The 27,209-nt window shown below is 42.1% G+C and overlaps 1 protein-coding gene across 1 annotated transcript in view; it reads left to right on the top strand.

Annotated features, from left to right (window-relative positions):
- The first annotated feature begins 201 nt into the window (after positions 1–201).
- The window catches only part of ARHGAP6 (Rho GTPase activating protein 6), a 309,222-nt gene continuing 282,214 nt past the window's right edge, over positions 202–27,209 (top strand). Inside the window, exon 1 of the mRNA XM_084226573.1 lies at positions 202–1,060. Within this exon, the coding sequence (XP_084082699.1) occupies positions 557–1,060 (504 nt within the window). The 5' untranslated portion in view covers positions 202–556. The remainder of the gene's footprint in view (positions 1,061–27,209) is intronic.

Consider the following 27,209-nt stretch of genomic DNA (forward strand, 5'->3'; position numbering starts at 1 on the left):
TCGGGACACGCGGCGCCGGTGCCCGCGCAGCCGGCGGGGCTGCCTCCCCCGCGCCCCCGACGTGGGCGTCCCGCGGCGACAGCGAGGTGCAGGCGACACCGGGAGCGGCTCTTCCCGCCCCGTGAGGGGAGGCAGGCGGGCCCCGCTACCGCTGGACCCGACCGGCTGTGTCTGTGTGGGGCGGCCCGCGACTCCCCTGCGCATCGCGGCCGAGGGGGGAGTGACTCTGGCAGCCTGCGGCGAGCCCAGATAAAAGCTCCGCTGCTGCTGTTTTCCCTCCCCTTTTCTCTCGTAACTTTTTTTTTTTTTTTCCCTCCCTCTCCCTCCCAGCAAAGTGACCGCGCCGGCGGCAGCCCCGGAGCAGCCCCAGCGCCGGACGCCGCCATGAGCCCCGCGGTGCCGCCGTCGGGCCGCGCTGCCGGGGGCTGAGCCCGGCCGTGGGGGACGCCCCGAGGGCCGCTCCGCGCCGCCCTGGCGGGGGCTGGAGACAAGAGGCAGCGAGAGCCCAGGCAGGACCCCCGGCCGCCCCGCCGTGCCCGGGGCAGCGCCAGCCGCTATGTCGGCGCAGAGCCTGCTGAGCAGCGTCTTCTCCTGCTCCTCCCCGGCCGCCGCCGCCCCCGCCGCCGCCAAGAGCCTCTCCAAGCGGAGGCTCCGCCAGACGCGCAGCCTCGACCCCGCCATCATCGGCGGCGGCCGGGAGGACGGCGAGGGCGCGGGGCGGGCGCCGCGGGCGCGGGCCGCCGGCAGTCCCTCGGGGGAGCGCCGCGGTCCTCGGGGTGCCCCGCCGCCCCACGGCACCTCCTTCTCCACCCCCTGCACCCCACTGGAGCGGTCTCCGCCGGGTAGTGCTCTCTTTGACGAGGAGAGCCTCCGCGGGAAGCGCAGTCCCGGCTGCGAGCTGCCCTTCCTGGCGCGCACCCCCTCGGCCCTGGCGCTGAGCGGCACCGCCAGCCCCGCCAACAGCATCTTCTCCTCGCCCCGGCGCTGGCTGCAGCAAAGGAAGGGGCAACCCTCGCCGCCCGAGCCTCGCCCCGCCGCCTACGTCGTGTGGAAATCCGAGGTAGGCACGCCCGCCCCCGGGGGACGGGCACCCGCCGCGCCACCCTCGCCCCCATCCCGGTGTTTCGCCGCCGCCGCCGCCCGCCCGGCCCGGCGGGGCTGCCCCGTGGGGCTCCAGCAGCGCCCGCCCGGCGCTGGGGGCGCGGCGCAGCGGGACCCCGCGCGGGTCCGCCCCGTGCGGCGGGGCCCTCGAGGCCGCCGTGGGTGTTGGTGCCGGGAGCTGGCATCTGCGGCGCTGGAGGGTCGGATATTTGAGGTTCCCTCGACGGGTTTCCATGTGTATTTGTCCCAGGCTCGCAAAACCTTCCCCTCCCAGTTTCACACCTCTTAAAGTGGAGCATGTGATGGCTTCTTTCAAGATGGACAAATTATTTTTAATGTGTACACCCAGTGAGTTGTGATTTATTTGAAAACGCACATGTGTCATTACCACATGAAAAGCAATTGTATTCCAAGACAAATCCAACTTTGCAATGCAAATATTTATTCATTTAGCTTGGATGTCATCGATGTTGGGTTGCAGATACCATACCATGTGGATGAATGTTTTCAAAAAATGTGGCATTGTTTCCTGGTAGCAATTGCTCATCGAGTTGGTTATGCTGAGCCCTTTGTAGCAGCAGAAGAAGAAATTTGTTTTGAGAAATTCTCCATCCTGTTCATGGTGATGAGGTTTCCTTAACTGTTTAGTAGTGCCTTCTGGAGAATTGGAGTCAGAAAACAGCATTTCCATTTCCATTTCAGATGAACTTTTATAATAAGTTGGTAATAATTAGGTGCATCAATAAAACATTGTTGCGGTGGGATGTGGACGTCCTTGTAATATGGTTACCTTACACAGCAATACCAGATCAAAGCCAAACTGGGCATCATCATAGCACAAGATTACAAAATGCAGTTTGCAGGGGCAAAGGCTGCATCTTACCCTGAGCTCCCATATCTCCCTGTCTGCTTGGACTATAAAAGTTGTTAGTGTCTGCCAGTTGGGATGGAGTGTCAACATGTGGGTGGCAGCTTCCGGCATGATGCTGGGTAATGTTGAAAGAGGTGGTGAAGAATCTTAGCAGTTTTAAAATATGGATTTTTATGAAGTCTTGTAATCAGAAGTTACTCTAAGCAATATTTCATCCTGATGCTTGAGTTTTAAGATAGTAAAAAATTGACGGTGCCAAAGAACTTTGTGGGATTTGTAGCATCAGTGAAGGGTGGTAAAGTAGGTGACCACACTAATTAAGGATAAAAACCTCCAGTAGACAGTGAGATAATAGGTGATCACACTAATTAAGGATAAATTTGTTGCTTATCCACGTAAGATTTTATAAGGTCTATCAAAAAGTATAACATAAATAGGGTTTCTGTGCAGAGTTTCCTTACTGGGTCCAAGACTCACAGGATGGCTTCTGATATGTAAGTCTAATCAGATATTCCTTTTTTCCCTGAATCTATGGTGGTGGACACTTGGGGCATTTTTCAGATCTTTGTGTCGCCAAAACACACAGCACATCTTCAGACTACATATTGCAAAGTACTGGGTTCTTTCTTAATTTGTTGTGTGTCTAGCATTTTTAAATAGTCAACGCTTTTTTTTGGGAGGGATTTCATTGTCCCAGCAGTCACGGTGGTGAGGCTGTGATGTCAGGAGCAGGGTGTGCTGGCCTCCTGCAGTGGGGTCGTTGTGAATTGGTAGCATTTTATGTCAGTCATCATTTAACCTGATACTCACTAGTTTTAGAGTTGCTATTTTCAAGACATTATACAAATATGAACTTAGTTGTTCAGCAAAGACGTGTACAAATTATATTAACCTATATTTTAGAAGAAATTGCTCATACATAATTTTTTGTCTTATCCTTCCTATTATTTTAGGGGCACTCAGTCTGGTCTCATTATAAAATAGCATTATTAATAAAGGATTTAGTTGTTTGCTTCCTATTTAGTGTTTATTTGAAAAGGTTAATTTTTTGTAAGTGAAGGATTTTTTTGTCTCTGCAGCTTTATCCTGGCTGTGGTAAAGCAAGTGTGCTTGAGGAGGTGGAAAAACCCACATTTTATTGGGTGAAAAGGAAGTAACTGTTTATAATATTATAACTTTAAAAGGTCCCATTATTCAGATTACTGTATTCTCTGTAGAAAATCTGTAGTTCCATATCTGTTCAACTTAGGAAATTAAATACATCACAATAATGATTTTACTCAGCTGTAAAACACAACTGCCTAATGAAAATGAACATTGAAAGTTTTGGTTGTAGTACTTAAAAATTCCCATCCTTTAAGTTGGGAATAAAATAAATGCAAAATCAGTTTTTTTACCTTAATTCCAACACCTTCAGGATAATTGCCCTTTTTAGGAAATATTGTTTTACAGCCGCTGTGGAACCAACAGGGTTATGCACTAGGAGATAAATGTGGTAATTATTTTCTCCCCTGCTACCTTAATCTTTAAAGGTGTAAAGAGAAGTAAAAATGCTATGGAAGTTCCCTTCAGAACCCCTTCAAAATTTTAACTTCTGGGCCAGACCTCCTGTACCTGTCCCAGGCTGGATCAGCGTGGTGGCATCCACAGGGACACGTTGAAGGTGGGGTTTGCAGCCTGCACTGGATGAATCCTGCCCTGGGACAGCTGCCCTTGGGGCTGCAGGGGTAGGGCACCTGGCCCAGCTCTAGTCACGTTTTAAAGCAGGCATGCCCCACTGATCTGAGATTTCTGTATATGAGGCCACAGTGTCACTGTTATGATTCCAGGAGAATAAAATGGATTGCTTGTTTTACCTTTTTTTCATTGTAATGCTTTGACTTCTGCATTTTAAATGGCAAGTCTGTCTACTGGCTTAGGGAGAGAAAGGTTGCTGCTAAGTTCATGCTGCTAAGTTCGTGCCACCATTCATAAATAATTTTTAATGGAATGCCTGTATGCACAGGAGATTTCCAGTTTCAGCAGCGGGTCACACCTAAATGTGTTTGCCCTGTGTTCTTAGGTCCACAGATTTTTGAATGTGAAGCATCATCTCTCTCACTGCTGAGTGACCTGTCAGTTCTTTATTGACATGTTGTTTTCCTCACAAGAACATTTTTACAGCTATAAAGATTATTTTTTGGCAGAACTTTACTTCTCTGACAAGCATTCTTTCACCTTTCTATTTTCTGCTTATGTATATAATCTGCTTAAATAAAAAACCTGTTCCAGGGTCTATAGAAATCAGCAACTTGACAGTGGTTTCAGCAGGACAAAGCCAAGGGGCAATCATTTTTTAATAAGGGAAAAAAAGCATTCATCTTTAATTCCCATCTGATCTGAGCTGTCCTTTTATGCAGTTTTCCTTAATGAAAATTCACTTTCACTTGCAAAATTAAGTCTATTATGGTTTCATTGAGTGTTTCATATGCTCAGGTAAGTCTCTAAGTAAGCTAAATATCATGGATAAGATGGTAAAAATACCTAGAAATACCTAATGCCTTGATTCTGCCAAAATTCGTCATACATTTATGCTAACATACCTGAGTACACCTGCAAAAGTTAAGGATGCAAGTGTTTACACTGACTGACTGAAATATATTTGCTGGGTCCAGAATAGCTCAAGATTAATAGATCTGTGTGAAGTCACAAATTGTGTTAATTCTAGTGCTTATTTTTTGTTTTAAAAATGGTAATGGAAAGCCACAGCAAGTAGATAAAAACTGTGGCAAATCATGGGAATGTATCCAAGTAATCTATTTGATAAATTTATATGGTCTGATTATTTTTCTGTCATAATCTGTGTGTTACTAACTAGTTAAACATTACCATCTCCAACCAATATGCTTTTCTGGGGGTAGAGCTGATTTTAAAGTAATGGTAGCATAATAACATCTGCAGCCTTCCCACCAGCATGCCTGGCCCCTGGGAGGCAGGGGGCAGCATCCTGAGTTTGCAATTTGCTTCTCAATGAAATCGGGTTGCTGCCGGTGGGTGGCTCAGCCCTTCCACACCTCCTCCTCCTCCTGACCTACCCTGTGATCCACTTGCTAGCCCAGCTTTCTGTTGAGCACTACAGGAGGAGTTTTCCATGGCATAGGAGGGAAAGTTGCCCTGGTTCCTCACCAGGTTTTGGGGGAGAAGCCAGGATTTGTTCAAGTGTCTCCTGCACTGCTGGCTGGCCAAGCTGTGATGAGCTGCAAGGGTGTTGGAGAAGCTAATCTGCACTACCAGAACAACTCCTGGTTTAGCTGAATTATTTTAGAGCATGGCCATCAGAAGTAGTGAATGTTCACAGCACAGGTTTTAGCTACACAGCTGCCGTGGGAGGTCAGCTTTGGTAAATTCACTGGCTTGATACTTTAAGAGTTTAAATTCATTGGGAAGGCAGTGTAGATGCTCTCTTTCCTTGTAGCCAGTGGGGGTCCTCTCTTCTCTCAGGAATCCAGTGATAGGACAAGAGGAAATGGCCTCAAGCTGTGTCAGTGGTGGTTCAAGTGGACATCAATAGTGAACATAGTGTCTGTTACCCTTAAGCACCTTGATACCTAACCCAGAGATTTTGCTGTATGGATAGAAGACATGTTGGAACCTATTCCCTTGCAGAGCTCTGATTAACTGTCCTGGAAGCAGAATGGGAGTCTAGCATGTTTAAATCTATAACTTTTTCCTTTGAGGGCTCTTCTTGATGAGATGTGTGGGAACTGTTCTTTGGAAGATTTTGATTTTTTTTTCCATAAACTAAAAACTGTATGTGCTGGTATTTACCAGTGAACTGCTCTGCTCTGGAGAGAATATATATATAAAGCACTGTTCTGCTTTATTTTCTTTCCTAAGATGTTCCAAATCACTGGACATACAGATTAGTCTCAGTCTGAGTCCATTCCATTCAATGCTGTAAGTGTTCTATAATTACAAAATTTGGTGGGCTGGAATGTTGTGGGTCTCTCATGACAGGAATGCAGTTAAAAGTAACTAAATATATTCAGTATTTCTGATTTTGGCAAGTGGACTCTTCCCATTCTCGACTAAATTACGTCTGAAGACATCGGATGAGAACATGGGGGGGGGTTGGTGGCTAGGGCAGACAGAATTTTTCAAGTGTGCATTGCTTAAGTAATGGGAAAGGAACTTGTGAAAATAATAGAAATGAGACTGAAAAGTAATTTTGAGTAACCTCTAAAATATTAATGACCCAGACTGCTGTCTTGACTTGGAGTTGAATGGTGGAGTTGAAGCACATTTAGTTTTGCAGACTCTATTGCATGAAAAGAACTGCGGCTGTGACAGCTTGCAGGAGAAGAACATTTCAGAAGTCTCTTCTGCAGTGTTCTGGCTGTACAAGTATTAAGGCTGTACAGGTATTAAGCCTGTTTGGGGGATTTGTTTTTTCCTTCCAGATGTAAATGTCATAATTGAAACCAGCAGGGGGTTCTGAGCAAGTAGGGCTCAACAGTCATGATGGCCTAGTAGTAACTTCAGTGTATTAGTGTCAGAGCTGTAGAGTTAAAATCTTAATTAAAAAAGGTACTAAAAATCAAAATTATAATGGCAATCCTGTCTTGGTCTCCTTAAACATGATATAACACTACTCATATTTAATTCTCTGGCTATGTGGCAGAGTATTTGGGAGCATAAGCACCACTGGAATTAAGCTAACATTTTAAAATGCAACTTTTGTGCATCCTGGGTTTAACTGGTTGCTAATTGGACCAGGTGTCTGGATTGTGGGAGAAGAGGCCAAATATTCCATTCAACTTGTAGAAACTGTAAGGAGAGCAATAAGGGGGTTCAGAGCAAGGTTCAGACTTCATTTGACTTTGCAACTCATTGGCCAGTTTTGGAAGGTACTGAGCTTTCAGACTTCAACAGAGTACTCAAATGTGTGCCTTCCTTTTGGCTGGTCACTACTAATCAAACCAGAGTATCAGGAGGGAAGCAAAGCCTTTAGTTACCATTCAGTCCTAGGAATTTACTTTCTTCACCTCACTTTAAAACTTTTATATCAATTATTGTGTACAAATTTTTAAGCTGCGCTTGTTCAAAATAATTTGTATTTTTAAAAATCTTTTCTTATCCTGTAACAATAATACATGTCAATGGAAATGTATGTGGAGCCTTTCTGGTTGAGTTTTAGTTTTTCCTAGATGTGTACAGACTGGCTATTTCAAGTTACATGTTTTTTCCACTCCGGTTGTCAGCTAAGAATTATTAAATCCCCGGGAGAGTTGAGAGTGTTTTTGAAGGATTTGATGAGCTTCCAGTGCCTGATGCTTGCCACATTGTTGTACTGGAACCAGATGTTGGGTACCACATGTTTGTGTTTTTGGACCTAAGTAGGTTAGGTACTGTGTCTCTGGCTCATAAAACCAAGCATCAGTTTCACACCCTCAAGCTGTCATCCCTGGGTCATCATCTTCACAGTCCTGGCCATGGGAACAGCTTGCATCAGCATCCCCAGTTATGAAACCAGAACTGTCTTTTCTGGATCTTCCTACTTCATCTCATCTGTATCCTCTCAAAGAAAAGACCTTCTGACTTACACTATTTACCCATGAGGACTCTGAGTGTGTAAGGTCAGAAAGAGATTTTTGAGCACTGCACTTAGTGAGGAGGCACATGAGCAGTCAGTCCAATGCAGAAACTCTCCTTGTGGCTGCTGGGAACTTGCTTTTCCCTTCCTTTCCTGTTAGGTTCTGAGTTTTGTTCCACACACTTGGACCTTTTCAAGTTGGGCTTGTCTTTTATCCGTTTCTAATACACTTTGTTATGCATAGCTTGCTTTATCCTCCCTGCCAAAAATTAAAAAAGGAAGATACTGTGTCTTGTTCCTTTCATCACATGAAATTCATACTGAAAAAGAAAAAAAAAAAAACTGCTTTACTGTAGCTTTACTGTAGCTGTTGCCTACTACTTGGATTGGCCAAGTCAAATGAAAAGTACTTTTCTCATAATCAGACAAACTGGTTTTCAGCAAAGTATGTTGCAGATCTTGCTTACAAAGGAAGGATTTAGTTTTAATTTTTTTTAGTGCAATTAAGATTTCTTTTGCATTACCTTGGAATTAGCCTGGACTTGATTTTCAGTGATGGAACTACATGTACCTCCGCTGAGCACATACAACTGATTTTGCAAGAGGAAGACATACAAAATTTCCATTTCTATTTTCAGGTTTTATTTACTTTATCCCTTTGTTTTCTGCCACTGTTGTAATATGGCAAGATCGTTTGTGAGCACTAACTTTTCCATTTCTTCTCTGAAGGGTAATTTCAGTTGAGTAGCACCCTACTGAGACTAATGTGGTGAGAAACCAGTTGGCTGTGCTGTGTTCAGTTTTCATTTGCCTCTCTCTGTAAAAATTTAAAAATACTCCTCCTACAGGAAATGTTTTCAGTTCTATTATGTCTTTTGCTTCCCATAGGAGGTATTCCTTTTAATTTATTGAATAAACCCATAAAAATTTTGGCACAATAGGGTCTTTGGGCAAGCTGTTTAAGAGATCTCACCATCTTCTGTTTTTAGAAGATGTGCAATTGTGTCTTTATACAGTGCTATGAGGCTCTGGGGCCAGCTAACAATTATGTGAAATGGGAGAATTTGAAGCTAAAGAATGTGAATTGACACATCTGCTGTCACTTCTCAAATATTGTTATTTTGATTGTTTGTATTCCATACTTATCCTTCTCAAACCATAATCAGTCCCTTTTCTCTTTCCCCTGTCTTCAGTCTTAAAAGGATTCTGGGTAATATTTTGCTCTCAATCTCATCACCACAATTCCTTTTGTAAGTGTATGTGTGTATAGGAAGGTTAAATCCTCATAATGTCCTGGTTGGAAATCAGCTCTACTTAACTGTTAATTTAATTTGATGACAGTGCAGACTACTATTTGAAAGGGGTGGTGGGGAAAGAGAGATTGGGATAAATTACATTTTTATGCTCCAAAGTAAGACCCTATCTACTCTATCATAAAGTAGAAAAATATGGTTGAGTTTTCTTGTGGCTCTTTCATAACATTCCTGCTGACAAAATATGGCGTGCCTCTTGCTCATTGCTTCACTACATGTTTCTCAAGCATGTGTTTGTGTCTGCATCCAGTGACAGCTTTTGTTCCAGCACACCACAGGGACATGTCTTGTAGGTCTCTAGAAGGGGGCAGTGGACTCAAAAATGCTACAGAGTGGGCTCTGCCAGGGAATGGGTACCAAACCACAGGAAGCCAGGAGAATGAGGCAGCCAATTACTGAAATAGACACAATTAGAAGTTTTACATATTTCAGAGATAAAGGGCCTTAATTCTGTATTCACTAAAGGAATTCAATGTAGTTGGCAGCCAACATACATGGAGGGTTTTAAAGAAACTTTTTAGCATAATAGTTAGTAAGATTTACATTGGCAAATTTACATATTTTAAGTCTCTGGCACACTGTCCAAAATGCTTCTCAGTGCTTTTCTCTTCTTGAGGTATGAGCACATATGATTCCCTTGCTCTGCCAAGGCTCAGATGGAACCTTTCTGTTTCATAAACCTCTCCTGAACAGAGGCAGAGTGAATGTAACAGATAAACATACTTTTCTTTCTTGGAGTAAATTGTGTAACAGAGCCTCTTGCCTGTTTTTTAGCCCAAATTCAGATAAATTATACCACCTCACGTGGACCAGAGGAAAACAAGTTAGCCTAACTCATTGAGTGAGCTGTGGAAGGTGTGTAATGTGGAGAGCAGGATACCTGCATACTGCATGAGCAGAAAGGTAACAGGCAGGTCAAGGGAAGGGACTTCACCCTTGTGAGGCCCTATCTGGACTCCTTTGTGCAAGGGTGATGTTGACAAACTGGAGCAAATGGACTGGAGGTCCATCAGGACAGTTAAAGGATGAGAGTGCTTAGTGCATGAGAGAAGGATGAGGTTTGTTTCAGCCTGGAGAAGAATGAAGGGAGAATGAAAATCCACTTTTACTACCTACATGGGGACTAAGGAGAAGGTGCAGCTGGAGATTGTCAGTTGCACAATGACAGTCACAAATTGCAGCAAGAGGAATTCTGAGTAGATCTAAGTTAAAAAGCATTCACAGCAGGAGTGGTTAACTATTGAGATGGGTTCCCCAGAGAGGCTGTGGAATCTCTGTTGTTGGAAATTTTCAGCCCTTGACAGGTCAAGGCCCAAAGGATTCAATCAAATTTTGAAGATGAGACCCAGCTTTGAGTAGAAGATTGGACCAGATGACCTGCAGAGGTCCCTTCTGACCTAATATTTTCTGTGATTCAGTGACTCTCACGTATCATTTCTTTCCACAGTAGAATGAAAACTGCTGTTCTCCCTTGTGCTGCAACATACCTTTGATGGGACAAAAGTTGCTGAGTTGCAGAAATTATGATGCTCTCCAGCACCAGCATTGGAAGCAGGCTTGTAGGAAGAGTAATTTCTTTCATTCAATCATTCTCCAAAGCTGTTGGTGTGTTTCTACTCTGTGAGGCATATCCTTACTCTTACTGCTGCTCTCCTGGTGTCTCACAATTGCAAAGAAAGCCAGGGTAGCTTTTTAAAGATATCAGTAAAATTCAAAACAAACGCCAACCAAACCTTTCTGAAATTCAAGTGTTTTGCAGAGGCAGATAGACAGTGCCCTAGCAGAACTTCAGCAGGGATTTGGCAGGGAACTTTGAGTAACTACTTGCCAGGTTGGTTTCCTGCCACCTCATTTAACCAAGCCAGCCTGCTTCTTCCAGCACCAGGGAGCCCAGGGCTAAGAAGGGCCTACACCTTTAGGACAGCGTGTTGTTAGGACAGACTTGCTCTGACATTGAGCTTTGTCTGTTTTTGTGGGTTGTTTACATTTAAAAATATTGAACATTTGGCAGAACGTGGTTAACTTTTCCTACCATTTCATGGTAGTTCAGTGTTGCTCCTGACAGGCCATATGATGTGCTGCCTTCGGTTCAATGCCTGTCATAAAATGATGGTACAGAAGCATTGCTGTCAATTTAGCTTTTCTAACTTTCATTTTTGTCACCTTGCATTATAAAAGTAAAAATAACCTGTGAGAGAAATGGAAGAAGGAAAAAAATTGAAGAGGTATGCAAGAAGGAAATCTCCTGCCGAGCTTTGAGCTGGGAATTGCATCAGATACACAGAAAAATAGCTGTGGCAATGGGACTGTTCGGGATTTGCCTATATTGCCTTACACAGCAAGAGTTTAACCTGATACTGACCTTGCGATTTATGAGCTTAAGGGTACAGTTATGTAACTGGGATCAGTCAAAGCTAAACTGAACTGGAATAGGCAGATGGGGCCACACAGCCTGGAAAAAACTGGTACCAAATTGGCTTGCTGAAATAAACGCTTTCATTCTGCTATTTAAAAGGAGCACAGGTCATAATTTGCTGCTGTTTACAATGCATCAGTGGGCTTTTTTGAGCTTCTGAAGCATGTTGATCAATATCAGACCTGTGTGTCTTTTCCTTGCTCTTGAGAAATTATTTTGGCAAGTCTTCATTTAGCTGGCAGAGGTTTTGTCAAGCAGGTGCAGCCTCCAGCGTTGAGTTTGAAAATGGGCTGACAGAAGGATCTTGCCCACAGTTAAACAAAGCTTTGATAGCTTGGACTCATAAGTGTTTGCAGTCTCGGTAAGTACTTTTTACCTTCATGGGCCAGAATATAAGAGGAAGAAAAGGTTATTCCATCTGTGTGGTTCAAATAGAAGAAGACAAGGAAGGGCAGAAGACAACACAGTATAGTAAATGAGTAGCTAAGTGAACATCAGCAATGCTGGAGAGCAGGATTGCCACTGAAGTGCCACCACTGCTGGGCAGAGGAGAACTTTGACTTTTGCTGGGTGTCCCTGCCCTGTCTTGCTCATGGTGTGATGTCCTGGTTTATTGCTGGGAGTGCTGAGCCCAAGGTGCTCAGGTCATGGCATGGTTCAGCACGTTGTGGCTCTGCTTGCCACACCACCTGGCCCTCAGTGCGGTTCACTCAGATCAAAGGCTGGTGCTGGACCCAGCAGTGTGTGGTCTGTCCTTGCTGCCACAGTGCTTGGTGCTCCCTGAATAGTTCTCGCCATCATCTCTGCAATGAGATTTTCTGAAGCATTTGACTCATTTTTGAAGATGAACCTTGAGTTCCTAGATTATTTGGATAGTTTTTGAAATCTTAATCTAGATGTTCTGTATTGTTACTTTTCGTTATTGTAATTAGAGCCTTCTTTCTTTCTTCTTCTTTCTCAGAGAAAGACTGTAATGCTGAGGTCTTCCATACAACTGAATACTTGTTTTTAGCAGTAGAGGGGTCTTAAACCTTGTTCATATGTTTCATTTTGGTAGCACTTTCAGCTGTTGCTGTTTCAAATGTTCATGCTTCATTTGTGCTTATTTTGTGATGATAGATATGTGCTTTAGCACAACTTGCTAAATTATATTTGCCTCTACTATGATTGGTTGTTTTTTGCTTGTGATAGCTTACCTGCTTGTTTTTTAGAAACACATCTGGAGGCTGTATCATTGTTGAAGTACAAATGCATGCACTTTAGCTCTTTAAACCAGGAGCATCCAGCTGATCAGATTGTAAATGGAAATTCTGATTGCTATAGAATATGGGTCTGGCATAAGTGCCAAAATTAAAAAGAGAATATCTGCTGTTCTTTGGTAACTTATGTGTGATAGCTGGCCGGGAGGCGACTTTCAGAGATGGAGCTAGGCTGCACTGCTTTACTTGTCAGAGCTTCCTCTCTGGAAATCCTTTTTAAGGAAAGCTGTCAGGTATTTGAAGGCCTGGTTGTTTGGGAATCTGTCTGACAAACTGGCTAGAAACTAGATATCATTTTGCTTTCTACCAGGGAAGTCCTTCGTTTTTCCTGACTGCTGCGGAAGGCTGCAGCCCTGCAGAGACAGTGAGGGGCCACTGCAGGAGGAGTGGGTGGAGATAACAGGGCATGATCCTCACTGCCTGTGCTCCACAAACACAAGCTTTTCTGCCAAAGCTGCTGAATGCTGATGATGGGGTAGGGAACAGAGACAACCCTCGTCACCTGGCAGGTTGAAGAGCTGTTGAGCCCTGGGAAAAGAAACACTGGGAGCAGCAATGAGCTTGTCTTTGTGGCCATACTGCAGTTGTGGTGGCCATGGACACCTTTTCTAAGTGGTTTGAGCTCTTGGAACCCCTTCTTTTGGACCGAGTCCAGCTACTTGGACTTAGCATTTAGCATGAGATTTAACTATAGAACTTTTTTTAGATGAAGATAGCAGGCTTAAGATGAATTAACTTGAATTATGGGTGAAAAGAATAAGATTACTTCAGTGAATTATTTGTTTCTGGCTTCCTTACAGTTTTTTGAAATACACTCCCTTAGCTGAGATGAAGGCATTTAATAACCATATTGCTCTGCAAGAGGGTGACTGGCCTCTTGTGCTGGATCTGACTCAGACAGATGGAGGTGCAGTGGAAGCCTGTGGGAAAGGAAAAATATGGTTGTCAACATCTGGGCCAAATCAAAGAAAAGCTGGAAGGGAGCAATTTGTTAGGATGTTCTCAAGGAGAATGTGAGGATTTCTGTAGAAGGTACATAGCAGGGGGAGCTACAGAGGGGTTTGCTTACTGACCCCTCTTGAAAGAAAATCCAAGGCTAGAGGAGGCTGAAAACAGAAAAGCAAAGGGGAGTTTGCCTGGCATGTTCCTTGGAGCCAGTGAGAAAGGGCCAGAAGAGCAAGGGAAGGGATTTCCTTCCAAGTTTAAGTGCTGGGGGTGTTGGTGCAGCAGAAGCAGCTGCTGAACTGTCGAGGACACAGAAAAATCAGCACGTGGGAAGTGCAGTGGGACCTCCCATCAGGTCCAAAGGTTATTTTTAATTTTTTTTTTTACTATTTTGGTTATTTTATAACCCAGCCTTTTCTAGCAGAGAAGCCCTACTGGGGAAGGGTATGAAAGAATTTGGAAAGACTGAGATGACTGAACAGAGATCTGTAGATCACTGAGCATGGTGTGAGGTGGAACTGGGTTAGTTGTTCCAAGGCTTTGAGTGTGGATGCATTCAAAGTGTCATATATATATATTTCAGCAAAAGCAATTGAATTGCTAGGGCTTGCCTTAGAAGTGAAGATTATTTTGTGCAGTGGCAAAGCACTCTAATTTATTTGTCAAACCTTAATGAAGCTTGGAATTGAGCCCTGGAGGAGAGAAGTTGGGCATTACATCTCTACATTATCACATGCTCTGTGAGGTGTAGTTGCCCAGGAAAGCCAGGCTGCAAATGTTTGACAGGAGAAAGGAGAAGAGCTTAGGAGCCCAATAAGGGTAAGGGAAACTAGAGGTACTTTGGGATGCTTGAAATTGTGAACTGCAGGGGAATTATTTAACCTTTGTGACAAAACATTTTGACTGTAAAATATATTTATATTTAATACATATATTGTTTCTTTCTTTCTAAACTTGGAAATTATGTTTGCTATGTTATATTTTTGCATGGGAAATACTCATTGTGTCTGTATTTTTTTCTGATGTGAATGATTACCACATGGAAAAATGTTAATTTAAGCATTTCACAATAATTTCAGTACATCTGGAGTCCAGGTTACTAAAAAGCCGTTACTTATACAACATTGCAACGTACAATGGCAGGGAAAAGAAAAATAATACAAAATATACTATTTCTTAATAATGCAAGTCAAGATTTTATTGTCCATCTTTTTCGTTTTGTCTGGAAACATCTCCCAGCTCTGAGTTGCTGTTTCCTGGAGATGAGACACTGCAAAGCTGGGTGGGTGAAGGTTGTAGTGGGTAGAGGCAGGGCTCCTCAGACATGTGTGTGACTGCCCACTGCAGTGTGTCAGAGGGATATTGCCCTGCATTGCAGTACAGCAGCTCCACAGCTCCGTGCTCCACCACGAGGGAGCACCGTGCTCCCTTCAGGTGACATTGGCTGTCCCGACCCAACTCCTTCAGATGAGTCCTGTGGAGGAGTGTCCAGAACAGTGAGGCACAGGAGTGGTTCTGAGATCAAATAGCTGGAGGTCACTTGCTCCCAAAGACAACTGGAGGGCTTTTGCCTTTACTTTAGAGTGAGGAATTCGTGAATTATGCTCAGCTGGCACAACATCAATGTGTAAAAAGGGATCTAACATACTGGATTTGAAAGAAATGAAGAAATATTTTTTCCATGCTTTGTATTAGGATAACTCTGGAAATATTCTGTTTCTGATTTTGCTTTTGTTCTTCCCAGCTTTTTAGGAAATATTTGAATCAAAAGGGTTGAGACAGTGCTCAAGACCATTGAGGGAAAAATTAATTTGCTCAGCTTGGAAAAGGATAAATTACAGATTTTGCTGCAGAAACTAAGAAAGTTTTTGCATATTCCTTCTTCCTCCTCTGGTGCTGTAGATTAGGGCTACATCCACTCTGTAAGAATATATAATTTATTTACAGTAGGCACAGCTCAGATGCTTGTTAGAGTATCTTTTGACTTCTTCCCAAAGAGTGGGACAGAAGCAGTGGGCAAGTGATTGCTTGGTCCTTAGGAGCTGCCTGGGGGTGGCTCACTGAAGCATTGGGGAGGGACAAGGCTTGAAAAACCAGAGGTACAGATGAGCCTGTGGATTTGGTGGCTAATCCATGCAGGGCTGTGTGAGAGCTAGGTCTCTGTGCCGCAGCCTCCAGAGTAGGGCACTGGGGCTTGGGTGGGGTTTGGCAATTGCTGCTGGGCGTGTTTCCCTGATGGGGGAAGGGGATGCAACGTTAGTTATTTCTGGAAACCACACAGCCTAGAGAAATGATATTTAGATGTTAGATAGCTGGTTTAAATTGGGATTATGCCCAAATTAGGGATGAGACAGTAAAAGTGAGTGATAAGAGTATCTGTTGTTTCTGCCCTGACTGTGGGGGGTTGAGGGACAGAAATGGGCATCCAGCAGTGTGCAAATCCATACAGAATCCAAAGAATTTGCGTGGGCATCCCTGCATAACAGGTTGCCCTGCATTGCAGAGGTGATTTTTACATTACCATAGTGTCTTGGCACCCTATTTGTGGGTTAGGACATCACTGTACAAGGTGTATAAACACAGGAGACTTTTATTTCCAGAAATTTTACATAAGAGACAATAGATAGATACAGTTGCACCAAGATTTGTACAGAGACTGTTTTCTGATATATAGTGGATTTAGCAAGCAAATGTTTGTTAAGTTTTAGAGATTCTTAAACCATGGGGATAATGTTATAATAATAAGCATAACAATAAATGCAATAAAATATATTAATAAATATAATAATAAATATAATTAATATAATAATATTTAGTAGTAATTTCTTCAGAAATGAGGGGAGAAGGAGATAAGTTGCCAGTGCAGAAAACTGAGGGACAGAGACCTGACATGGTGGAATGAACATAGGCAGTAGATGAGGATGATGAAGAGGATGGGACTAGTTAGGAAGGAGAATGCTTAATATTTGGTGTGGCACCAGGCTGAGAATGCTACAAGAAAAAGGTGGCATTGTCAAAGCCAAGATGCCTTTGTAGAGCATTGTGGGTGAATGTAGGCAGAGCAGGATTGTATTGGAAAGGTGAGGGAAGAGAATACCAGAGCAACTGAGAAGAAAGCAGTCCGCACTGGATTTGTACTTGATTCTTGTATTGAAAAGGCTGTGTATTGATAATTTGTATATAAATATAGCTTTCTTTAGCACCTGGACAAGGTCAGTGATAGGAGGAATATGGCAAATACTGATCTTTGTTACCTTCCTGCCTCCGTTTCCACAGACATCAGATTTTCCTCGTCCTGGAGACTGTGTGTAGATGCACAGTGTGGTGTGAAGATCTCTAAACTGAGGAGCTGATGCAGTGTATGGCTGTGCCACAAGGTCTGTTGAGGTCCCAAAGTAATGCAGCCACAGTCCCACAGTGACGAAGCTAAGAAATATAATAAAGCCTACTTATCTGGTAAATCACAATAAGTGAAAAGTAAATGTATTTAAGGATCAGTCTGCTTTTATTTCTACAGAACTAAGTCTGTTTGGATTAGCACATATTACAGCTTACTTGGGTGGTGTTGGATGATGCTTGTGCTATGAAAGGAGTTTGACACCTTTATGTGTGAGATTACCCAGAGATGAAGCATAAAACCAAGTTCAGCTCCTGCCCATGTTGGGATAGCTCACCACCCCACTTGTCTCCTGTCCCAGCTGGCTGGATCTCGGACAGCTCCTCCCCTGGCGCAGTTTTACTCCTCTTCCCGAGAGGTGTTGTACAATCTTTTTTGATCCCCCTGAGCAGTGTTGTTGTTACCCCATCTATTTGCTGAATATGTGGGATGGTGCTACTTATGAACCAGTTACGGTGGTAGCTGTTTGCTACCACCACAGGGTACCACCCCCTGTGGTAGGCGACTGAATCCTGGTGTCTGGTTGACACTTGATACAGCCCCATTCTGCCCTTTTGGCTGGCAAAGGCAGAGGAATCATCATCAGAAAAGGAACAGGTTCTATGTGTGATTTTAAGTACACAAATATAAGCATTAGGCAGAAACATTTTTATTTAAAAAAAAATCAAGTGCAGCAAAAGAAGGTCTTAATGAGCAATAGTAATACAGTAAACAATTCCTTTTGTTTGAAAGTTATCCAGTTTATTCCAAGGACCTTTTGCAATGTTCTCTTTGCCCATTAAATGTCTTACTGGAGAGCTGGCATCTTGCTGTGAATTATTAACGCTTACCTAATGGGTGTTTACATATGTTTGCCTTGAAACTTAGCTCTGTAATTCGGTATGAAAACATTGAGTTTGCAAGCCTGTGCTTTAATGAAGGTGCAGAGGATGTAGAAGAAAGTGGCTGTTGGTTTTTATGTGTAACAGTTGTGCTGAGTCTCCTCCAATGTTGCTATTCATGAACTTCAGGGTTTCTTACCTGTTTGTTATGACCACTTAACTACTTCTGGACTGTTTCTCTGTCAGCAGCAGTAATAGTAAGCCTCTTCTCTAAATACCTGCTTCATTATTTCTCCATGAGAGGGTAAAACAGCCTTCAGCCATACACAGTAGCCTGGAGTGCTCCATTCCCTGGAGCCCCATGCCTGCCCATACCCCATGCGGGACCACAGCAGCTGTTGGGCAGAGAGCCAAGCACAGTATTTACCCTTTCAGCACCTCAGCCCACTGACAAGGAGAGGTGAACACCAAAGCTCCTCACTTCTTCATTGGGATGGGTGTCTGTGTTCTCCATTCAGTACCTTTTTGGGGACAGACTATCAAGCTTCCACCTTGTAATTACATCTCTAAAGGAAGTTGGTGGGTATTATTGCCAAGGTGGCATGCTACAGTTCTTGATCCTAATACTGCTGCCTTCAGGACTGTCATCTTCCCCTAACCAGGGACTACTCTGAGAACTTGCTTTGATAAGAAGGGTTTTGCAGTGGCCACTTTGTAGTACTGGGGGAAAAAAGGGAGAAGAAGATGCAACAAAACCACCACAACCTGAAGACCCTTCTCTGTTTAGGAGGCCAAATATCTTACTTGGAAATGTAAGTTCAGGAATGTGGCTTGAATTACTTGTGCCTTGTTACTTGAGAATTAATTGTTAAGAATTAATTGTTATCTTTTGTCCTTGAAGATGGGGATTTCAATTACTTGATTGAGGAGATCTTTGAGTGAGAAATTGGAGTGGAACAGGGAGATCTTCTTTCCAATATTTCAGCCTTGTTAGGGCACTGATGGCTTTTACAGAAGTCCTTGCCCTGGTAGTTACCCATTACCAAGAGGAATCAATCTAATGATTTACCTTTTTCTGGACAAACATCTCCTGAAAGGAGGGCAGAAAGGATCCAGTGGCAGATACAGTGAAGCCTATTCTGCCAGCTCTAAACCTGTTGTTTTGGAGGCAAAGCAGCAGTTGTGACTCTTGGGACAGCTCTTCATGCCCAGGCTCAGCCACTGCAGCAGTGGTGGCACTGGTGACACAGCTGAACATCCCTGGCTGTCCTTGGGTGGGAGTCCCTGTTCCCTGCAGGATACCTTTCTCCTAAACACATGCAATTCCGTTAACAGGATAAGAAAAATTACAATCTTGAGTGAATATTTAAATGCAAAATTTTGCATACTTTTATTTTTGAATCTTTTAATCTTAAATGGCAGCAACCAAGTTGAATCTTAGAATTAGCTGAATTATGTATTTTATCTTAATTGATGAATCTCTTTATACTATTTGAAAAAAATAAAAACTTCAATTTTAAAGTTCTCCCTAAAGTATCAGCTTTTGTTTGATTTCTGATCCTGGGCTCCAGTTCTGCTCACAAACATAGTAGGAGAGAATTGCTCACATGAAGAATTAATTAGTATTTATGGTACATTTATCCTGCTAGAATGTGTTCAACTTCAAATAGCCATGCTTTGATTGTTTTGCAAAAATGGCATTAGTCTGTAGGAAAAATATTTCCAGTCAGAAAATCAGAGATTTTTGTAGAAAATTCTGCTTTCTTTAAAAAAAGAAAAAAAAAAAAGAAAGAAAAAAAGAAAAAAATAGAAGATTGCTATGACCATCAAACATAAAGCTTTATCAAGCAGCATGCTGAAAGTAATTGCCATGGTTTCTTTTTTAGAGGTGGTCTTATTTAAAACATGTCTTTACACCTTGTGGAATCAGTTAACTATTAGGTTGCAAATGATACGGTGTTTCAACAGATGTGTAAACACCCTGCCCTTCCTAACAGGAAAAGGTCACAAATAACTCAGCTTTAAAGTTAGGGTTCATCGAGTAATGCTCATGAAGGAAATGTGTTCTTTTATACTGGAAAAATAGAGGGTATCCTGGTTCCTATTTTGGGACTGAAGCAATATAACTTTTTGTCAGGGAATCACAACACATGGTCCATTTTTAACACGTGTTTATTTTAATAAAATGAAAAGCATTATTCAGTAAAAAAAGCTGTGGTGTGATGTTGTCAGTCAGGACTCTGTTGCAGTCTTCACTTGACAGTATTTCTTTCTGTCTGTAATAGGGGTTTGTTTTTACAGTTAATTTGCCTCTCCATAGTAGGGAGGAATGTATTTATTAGATCTTACCCTGCCTAATCTAACCTGAACACCTGCTGGGAAGCTGTAGTACAGTGTCAACTGCAGTGCAGAGATAAGGACCTGATTTGCTTTTACTTGACACTGTTTCATATTTACCATATTTCTTTAAAGAACATTTTGAAAATTTTGGTTTGTGGGCATATTTGTTTAGACTGTCCCATCAATCACTGCTGTGTTTCACTTCATAAGCAATGCTGTGGCTGACTCCAGTGTGTCCCTGCATGAGTGTCTTGATAATCTTTTATATGAGATGCAATCTGTCTCCTTCCAGACTTCATACATCCAGAGGCTTATTTAATTTTGAGACTCCTTTCACTTCACTGTTCTTTTTTCTGTAGATAACTCGGTACTTCATGGCTTAGGCAATCTTCATAGAGACACTCATTGATATTGCAAGAGGAGTAAGCAACATTCTTCTAGAAAGTGTGTTGCTCATCAGACTTGCTCCAAGGTATGATTATTCAGTTACCTGTTGTGCTGTTTGCAGCTGGCCAATTAACACATGAATTAATTTATGAGATAGTATTTGTGACAAAATACTTTTCATCGCTTTTGTATGGGATATTACATAGCTTTTCTTAGAAGTCTTACCACAATTTGGAGGTAGACAGTTGACATGTCATTTGTGTTAGAAATAGCATTCAAAAAGATATGTATTACTATATATACAAGCAATATTATATTCTGTACTCCTTGAATTGAAGGACATTACTCATTTTGATGTTTCCATATAAATATAATTTCACTTGTACATGCTGAGACCAGAAAAAAATATGCAGCTGAAAAGATAAGATTTGAAAGAACAATATCCATATATCATTACAAATATATTTCTTGTACATGTGTATATTCCTGTATAGATTTGTGCATGAATAATTTGTGTTCAAATGAAGGACAAAGTGTTTCCACATTTGGCTCTGGCAGGCTGAATTTTATGTGTGAAGACTGGACAAACATTAAGATTGGTGATTGGCCACACATCTGAGGAAGCTCTAGAGCATAATATTTTCCTCTACAGTCCTCTTTAGGCTTGTATTTAGTAAATGAGCTTCAGATTTTCCTGTTCAGTGCTATTCTAGCATAGGAGGAGGAGCTCATCAAATACTGCCCAGCAAACTGAGAAGTGAGTGTAGCACATCTCCACCTAAGTGCTGTGTTAGGACAGGGATGTGCTGGGGAGCTGATCCCCATCTGCTGTCATCCAAGAGCCACCTGAATAGGTTGAATCTTGCTTCCCTTGTGTCTGACTCTTTCCTTCATGTAGAGTGAAGAGGCCAGGGTGTGGGCTGAGAAGGTCTAGTGTGAACCAAGCTCCTGCCCCTGGGTTGGGAGAAGAGCCAGCAGGACTGAAGGGCACAGAGGACCTCCTGAGTCTGTACTGAAGAAGTGCTCCACGTAGCTAATTTAGCTGAAAATTTAGTTTGGCTGTCTCTTTGCATTTTTATTGCTTTTCTGTATATGAGGGAGAAATCTCTCCAGAACTGGTGACTTCTATTATGCGACTTTTGCAAGTGCTCTTTGATTTTGCATGTGACTGGTTTTTCACGTGACATGTTCACTGGTTTTTCCAACAATAATGCCATTATGTTTAGAGTTACAGAAAAAACCTGTAGAGCATCATGCTAGAGAAGTTCTGCTGAAATGACTGCTTCCCACTTGAGCTTAGAGTCAAAGTTATAGGAGCAACTTAATCATCAAAAGTTTCTGGGTTTGAACACTTTGTCTTCTTATGAGGTGGCCTCTCATGTGGGGTTAAATTTACCAACTGCCAAAATGCTAAGCCTGAAAGAGAAGGATGCCATTTTTCTATTTTTCTTTCTCTAAGTCAGTTTATCCACATCAGAATTCTGGGACTATTCAAAAAATAAGTTACTTTGTTACAGTTCTATATATGTGTGGAAATGTGGAGTTTTTGCAGTTGATTTTTTTTTTTTGTGGTGTTTTATTTGGCTTTGTTAGTGGTGAGCTGCCAATGAAATTATTAAAATTCCATCCACTTCAGCACAATCTGTATAAACATAGGCCTTCAGAAGGCCAGGGCTCTTTTAGTTTTAATCTGAAATATTTTCAGTCTTCATTCAGTGTCTTCATTATCTATTTTACACTCTGATCTGCTTTATTGGGGTCTGCTCCATTAAGATGATCCAAAATGCTTGATGCTTCCCTGGCTAATGACAGGGGTAGGTGAAGTGTCATCTCCTATTCCTGCTCCGCGGTTTTCCTGGTTTCCCTGATGTTTGTCAGAGCTCAGGTGAATTGTAGATTGGCTATTTTTGTGAAAATGCATTCACCTTTAACTCTTTCAAGTGGGATTAATTTCTTTAGGGTACTGTAATTGTGGGTTGCCAAACAGCCTTCAGGAATAGGGGACAGACTTCTAGGGAGAATGTAGCTAATTTGAAGTAATTTGGGGGCTCTCAGCAAAAAGCTTTGGCAAAGCTTTCTTTCTTGTATCTTTTGAGTAGGTAAACATCAAAACTTTGCCTTATCCCATTGCTAAAATACATTTAACTGCAGACATAATCTGTGGTTATCTAGAGAAACAAAATTTTAATCAAGGAAAAGAGAAGAAAAGTGGTCACTGGGACTATCACTAAACCTGTAAAATTTTTCTGGAAAATACAGACAAATGTGAGAATCACATTGGTAATTTCATTAAAATTACAATAAATTAGAAAACCAAGAATTATTCTGTTGTCTTTTGCCCTCAGGAGCTTTTGGCATTCTCTAAGTTTGTTATTTGGTCTTTTATGAGAACTTCACAAGTGCTAAGGATGCCATATGCTGTCTATTATCTGAGTTATAATATAACCCTTTGTTTCTTGACTGGGTCTTCTGTGATGTTTTTATTAGTTGACCTTTAAATCATATTTGGGTTTGCAGTTTGATTTTCATCACTGATTTTAAATGTGTACTTAATTTAGTAAGTGAGGGGCTTGAAACTTTTGGATCATATTTCAGAGTTATTTTTCTTGCGAGATGATTTGTATTGATTGATAGCTGTTTCATGTGTTGAGTGTCAATGGCAATATAATCTTTTCCTTAATTTAGTACTTCTTTTGCTGTTCAGACTGACAAATTGCATACATTCTCTTTGTTATAAATGGTGAATAATATATATAACATGTGGTCATGTTTTATTTGTGATGATGTATTGGAATTCAGTTCATGAGGCAGAAAATCAGTATTATAGAATTGGTTAAATAATACTGAGTACATATAAGAGAAGTGGAAAATGTATGAAACCACATTGTTATTGAAATTAAGGGAATTATCAGAAAATCAGTTAACCAGCACTGTATATGCATTAAAATGATCAATTTAATTTGGATCAGGTGTGTGTATTTTGAACCTCTCTGTTGGATATCTGCACTCATTGAGCTTGATTGGGTTCACATCCTGGAGCAGCCTTGCAGAATGTGGATGCAATTGTTTTTATATGAAATTAGACTGCCAAAGGCACCACTGTGTGCTCAGCCTACATCGAGTACTCAGGATCTTTGAAAAAGCAAACTGTGCTTGCTTTGCCTCTACAGCTGAGGGCAGGTTGTTAGATATCTTGGACAGCATCTGTAGGTAGGAATATGTAGGTGTTTGAATGGACTGGTTTTGGTCTCCATTTCTTTTTTGGAGCTGTGTCAGCCTGTTCTGCCAAGTATGTATAGATTTGGAAGACTTCCTTTTCCAAATCAGTTCTCCAAGTTTTAAGGAAACCTGTTCTTGAACTGGGCTGAACTAAAAAAAATGCTCTTTATTATCAACAAAATAGTTTGTGATTAGAAGTTTGTTTCCCTGTTGAGTGTTTGCTTCCTTGTAAGCTTCATCAGCAGCTATTTACTCTTTGAATTTATAACAAGTATACAATAAGAAAACTTAATTTTATTGTAATGAAATTTTCACATTCTGAAATTTAGTCTTTTTTGGAGATATTTTCTGAGTGTTAAGGATGTCATATACTGTCTGTAGCTGAGTTATAACTTGTGTGCTGTTTTAAAGTTTTTATCTCTACAGAAATAGTTATCTATTCTGTCAGTCACTGATACTTCTAGTCTCTAAATCTCTTGGATAGAAATTATACCTGGCCCTCATTGTTTCTGCTCTTTCTCATGTTCATCTCTAAACAGTATATTTCAGAAAGAGTAAGTATGGATGTTACTTTGCTAATGTCCTTCCACTATAAATATAGAATACAGAAGATGCAAAGAAATCAGGCATCTTTTGTATATTTTCCTTATTTTCTTGATTTCACTTCTTGTACCTGTTTTGTTTGCTGTTATTTCAAAGTGGCTCTTTCAGAGCATGGGGAGGAGCACCCTAGGCAGGGCAAGGGAGATGCTTCTTCCCCTCTACTCTGCTCTTGTGAGACCCCACTACCAGCACTGGATGTGCTGCATCCAGCTCTCAGGCTCCCAAAATAAGGATGTGGATCTGTTGGAGTGGGTCCATAGTAGGGCCATGAAAATGATCAGAAGACTGGACTGCCTCTCCTGTGAGAACAGGCTGGGAGAAGAAGGCTCCAGGGACACCTTATAATACCTTCCAGTACTTGTAGTACTTGAAGGTGATAGGACAAGGGTGAATGGCTTTTAAAAGCAAAAGGGGATAGGTTTGGGTTAGATGTTAGGAAGGGATTTTTCACTGTGAGACTGATGAGGCACTAGAACAAGTTATCCAGCAAAGCTGTGAATGCCCTGTTCCTGGAAGTGTTTGAGGCCAGGTTCATTGGGACTTTGAGCAACTTGGTCTAGTGAAAGGTGTCCCTACTATGGTAGTGGGTAGCATGGTCTTTAAGGTCCTTCCACCCCAAACCAGTCCATGATTCTGTGTTTCTAAGATATGGTCTAGGAGAAAATGAGCTCTTCTGTGCTCATACTCACATCAGCAGTGATGTAAGCACGGAAGTGGCAGGGATGGGTTCGAAGAAAAATCATGCTCTGCTGCCTCCCGGTGACCAGTTGTATCAGCGTGGGTGTCCCATATACTCAGAGCTGTCTGCGTCCTTCTGAGACAGCTAGCACTGGGCTCTGACAAATAGAGCAGAGGAGCAGTGCATCTGTGTGCTGGGATGCAAGAAGCGTTTCTGTGGCCGTGGCCCACTGGTCTGTCCTTAGTGCATTTTCAGAACTGGCTCTGTGGGCTTGTTGCTGTTGAGACAGTCATGATACACAGAGTATCACCATATAACCTCAGAAGGCTTTAAGCATCCACCCACGCAAAGTCACATCATGTCAATTCAGAGGGCTGCACGTCTGCCCTTGTTCTTTAGCCGAACCTTTTATACCCTTCATGTTCCTGCACTGCACCTGTGCTCCTTCTGTTCCCTTTGGTGGTTGGTCAGGGCACCTCTGCACTCCATGTCTCACTGCCCTCAGTGCTGCTCACCTGCTTCTCACAGCTGTAGCTCATTGGGGATGAGGCTCTGAGCAGCCCCACTCCAAATTACCACAAACTGTGTGCCTGCATGGGCTAGCAGGGACTGCAGGGGGGAGGACAGGCAATTTTGGGTTTGTGTCTTTGTGCTTTGCCTAGCAGAGTGTGAGCCCCAGCCTGGAGCTGGCCAAGCAGGCCAATGTATGTACAACTTTTGTGTAGTATCCATGTATCCCATGAGAGCACAGACTGTGTGCCCCCTGGGATGCAGATCAACGAACTCATTGTCCTTGTGGTTACCTGGCATAGGGTTGCAGTTGTCTGTATATGCAACAAGTGAAAGTGGAGGAAAAAATTTATGTGTTGCTTTTGGACTTCCTAGGTCCAAGGTAAGCACTGATACTGAAAAAGAAGACTATTTTTTGTTCAAAGTGAGATCTTTGAAAAATCTGTGCTTTTGTCTACTAAGGAAAGTAGTAGATTCCTTTTAGTGTTTCTTTCTTCTAGATGATGAGGGTACTTGAACAATGTGTTAAGCATCACAGCTCTTCTGAGTAGGGAGTACTCTCAACTCTTGGCTTATTTTCTCATTTTCTCATGTTTGACTACAGCAGCAAAATTTCACAATGTGTGCACAGTTTTATGTCCATTCTCTACAAAGTTTTTCTTTGGCATATTATGTGCTGTCATTTGATACTGCAGTTTTATATTCTTCCCTTCCTTTCCTACCCTGCCCCTACTGTCTTTTCATATCTGTTGAAGTGGCATTATGGCTATTTGCAGTTATTTACCTTCTTCACAACTCTAGTTCAGTATGGTTTATATTTTCTTCCAGATTGTTACAGTACACTTTCAGGTCATTAATCTCTACATTTTCTGCCCAGGGAGATTGAGGAGAATCAGACCTTGATGTACTCCTGGAATTTTCTTTAGCAGAGCCCAAGGTCATGAGGCTGACTGCATTGTTTGAATATTCATCCAGCAGGACCTTTGGATATGCAGTGACTGAACTCAGCTGAGCACTGTTGCTTGCAATGATCGGGTCTTTGTTTATTTAACCCAGGCTGTTCTTTAGAGAGGTTTTGGTTACAGGCATATTTGGAGTCCTTTACAGATCACAGCGTCACCAATGTCCTTGTATTATCTCTGAGAATCTTTATTGTTGAGAGGGAGGCTCTATTCTTTCCACATGGTTATATAATTAATGAGTTATTCTAATGGTTTTTAGATCTTATTATTCAGGGATATTTTCAAAGAAGTTACAAGGTCATCATTTCAGAAAAAAAGTGAGGCAGTATTTTATAGCTGAGGGAGTAAGACGCCTGCATTACCAGCTCCAGTAGAATTTAAGTTCAGCTGAAAACATCTGTAGTTCTTTTGTTTTCAGGAGGACCTCTCCCCCAAATGTGCTGAGTTAAAAGCTGTATTCCAGATTTTGCTATTAGACAGCTCCAGAACTTGCCAGTTCACAAACTTTGCCAAAGTGCAGACAAGTGATTCTGATAACATACTGTGCAGTTTCCTTGTGGCTTTTTCAATCCTTGGGACAGAAAGGAAAATGGCAAAAGTCACATGTGCTTCCACTTAAATTTCTTCTGGATGACAGGAATAGTTATAAAAGCTAGTTCGAATATTCACAGGGAAGGAGAAATACAAACACTAAAAAACTGGAGTAGAGGACTGGAGGTACAGGCTTAGGATGCTTTCATCCTAGACCCAAACTCTGAAGAAATCCTGAAGGTGGGATCATCCAGAGGGAGGGAGGTAAATTTTGGGTTTTTCC

Source organism: Fringilla coelebs (genome assembly GCF_963513975.1).
Source record: "Fringilla coelebs genome assembly, chromosome: 2".
Classification (NCBI taxonomy): domain Eukaryota; kingdom Metazoa; phylum Chordata; class Aves; order Passeriformes; family Fringillidae; genus Fringilla; species Fringilla coelebs.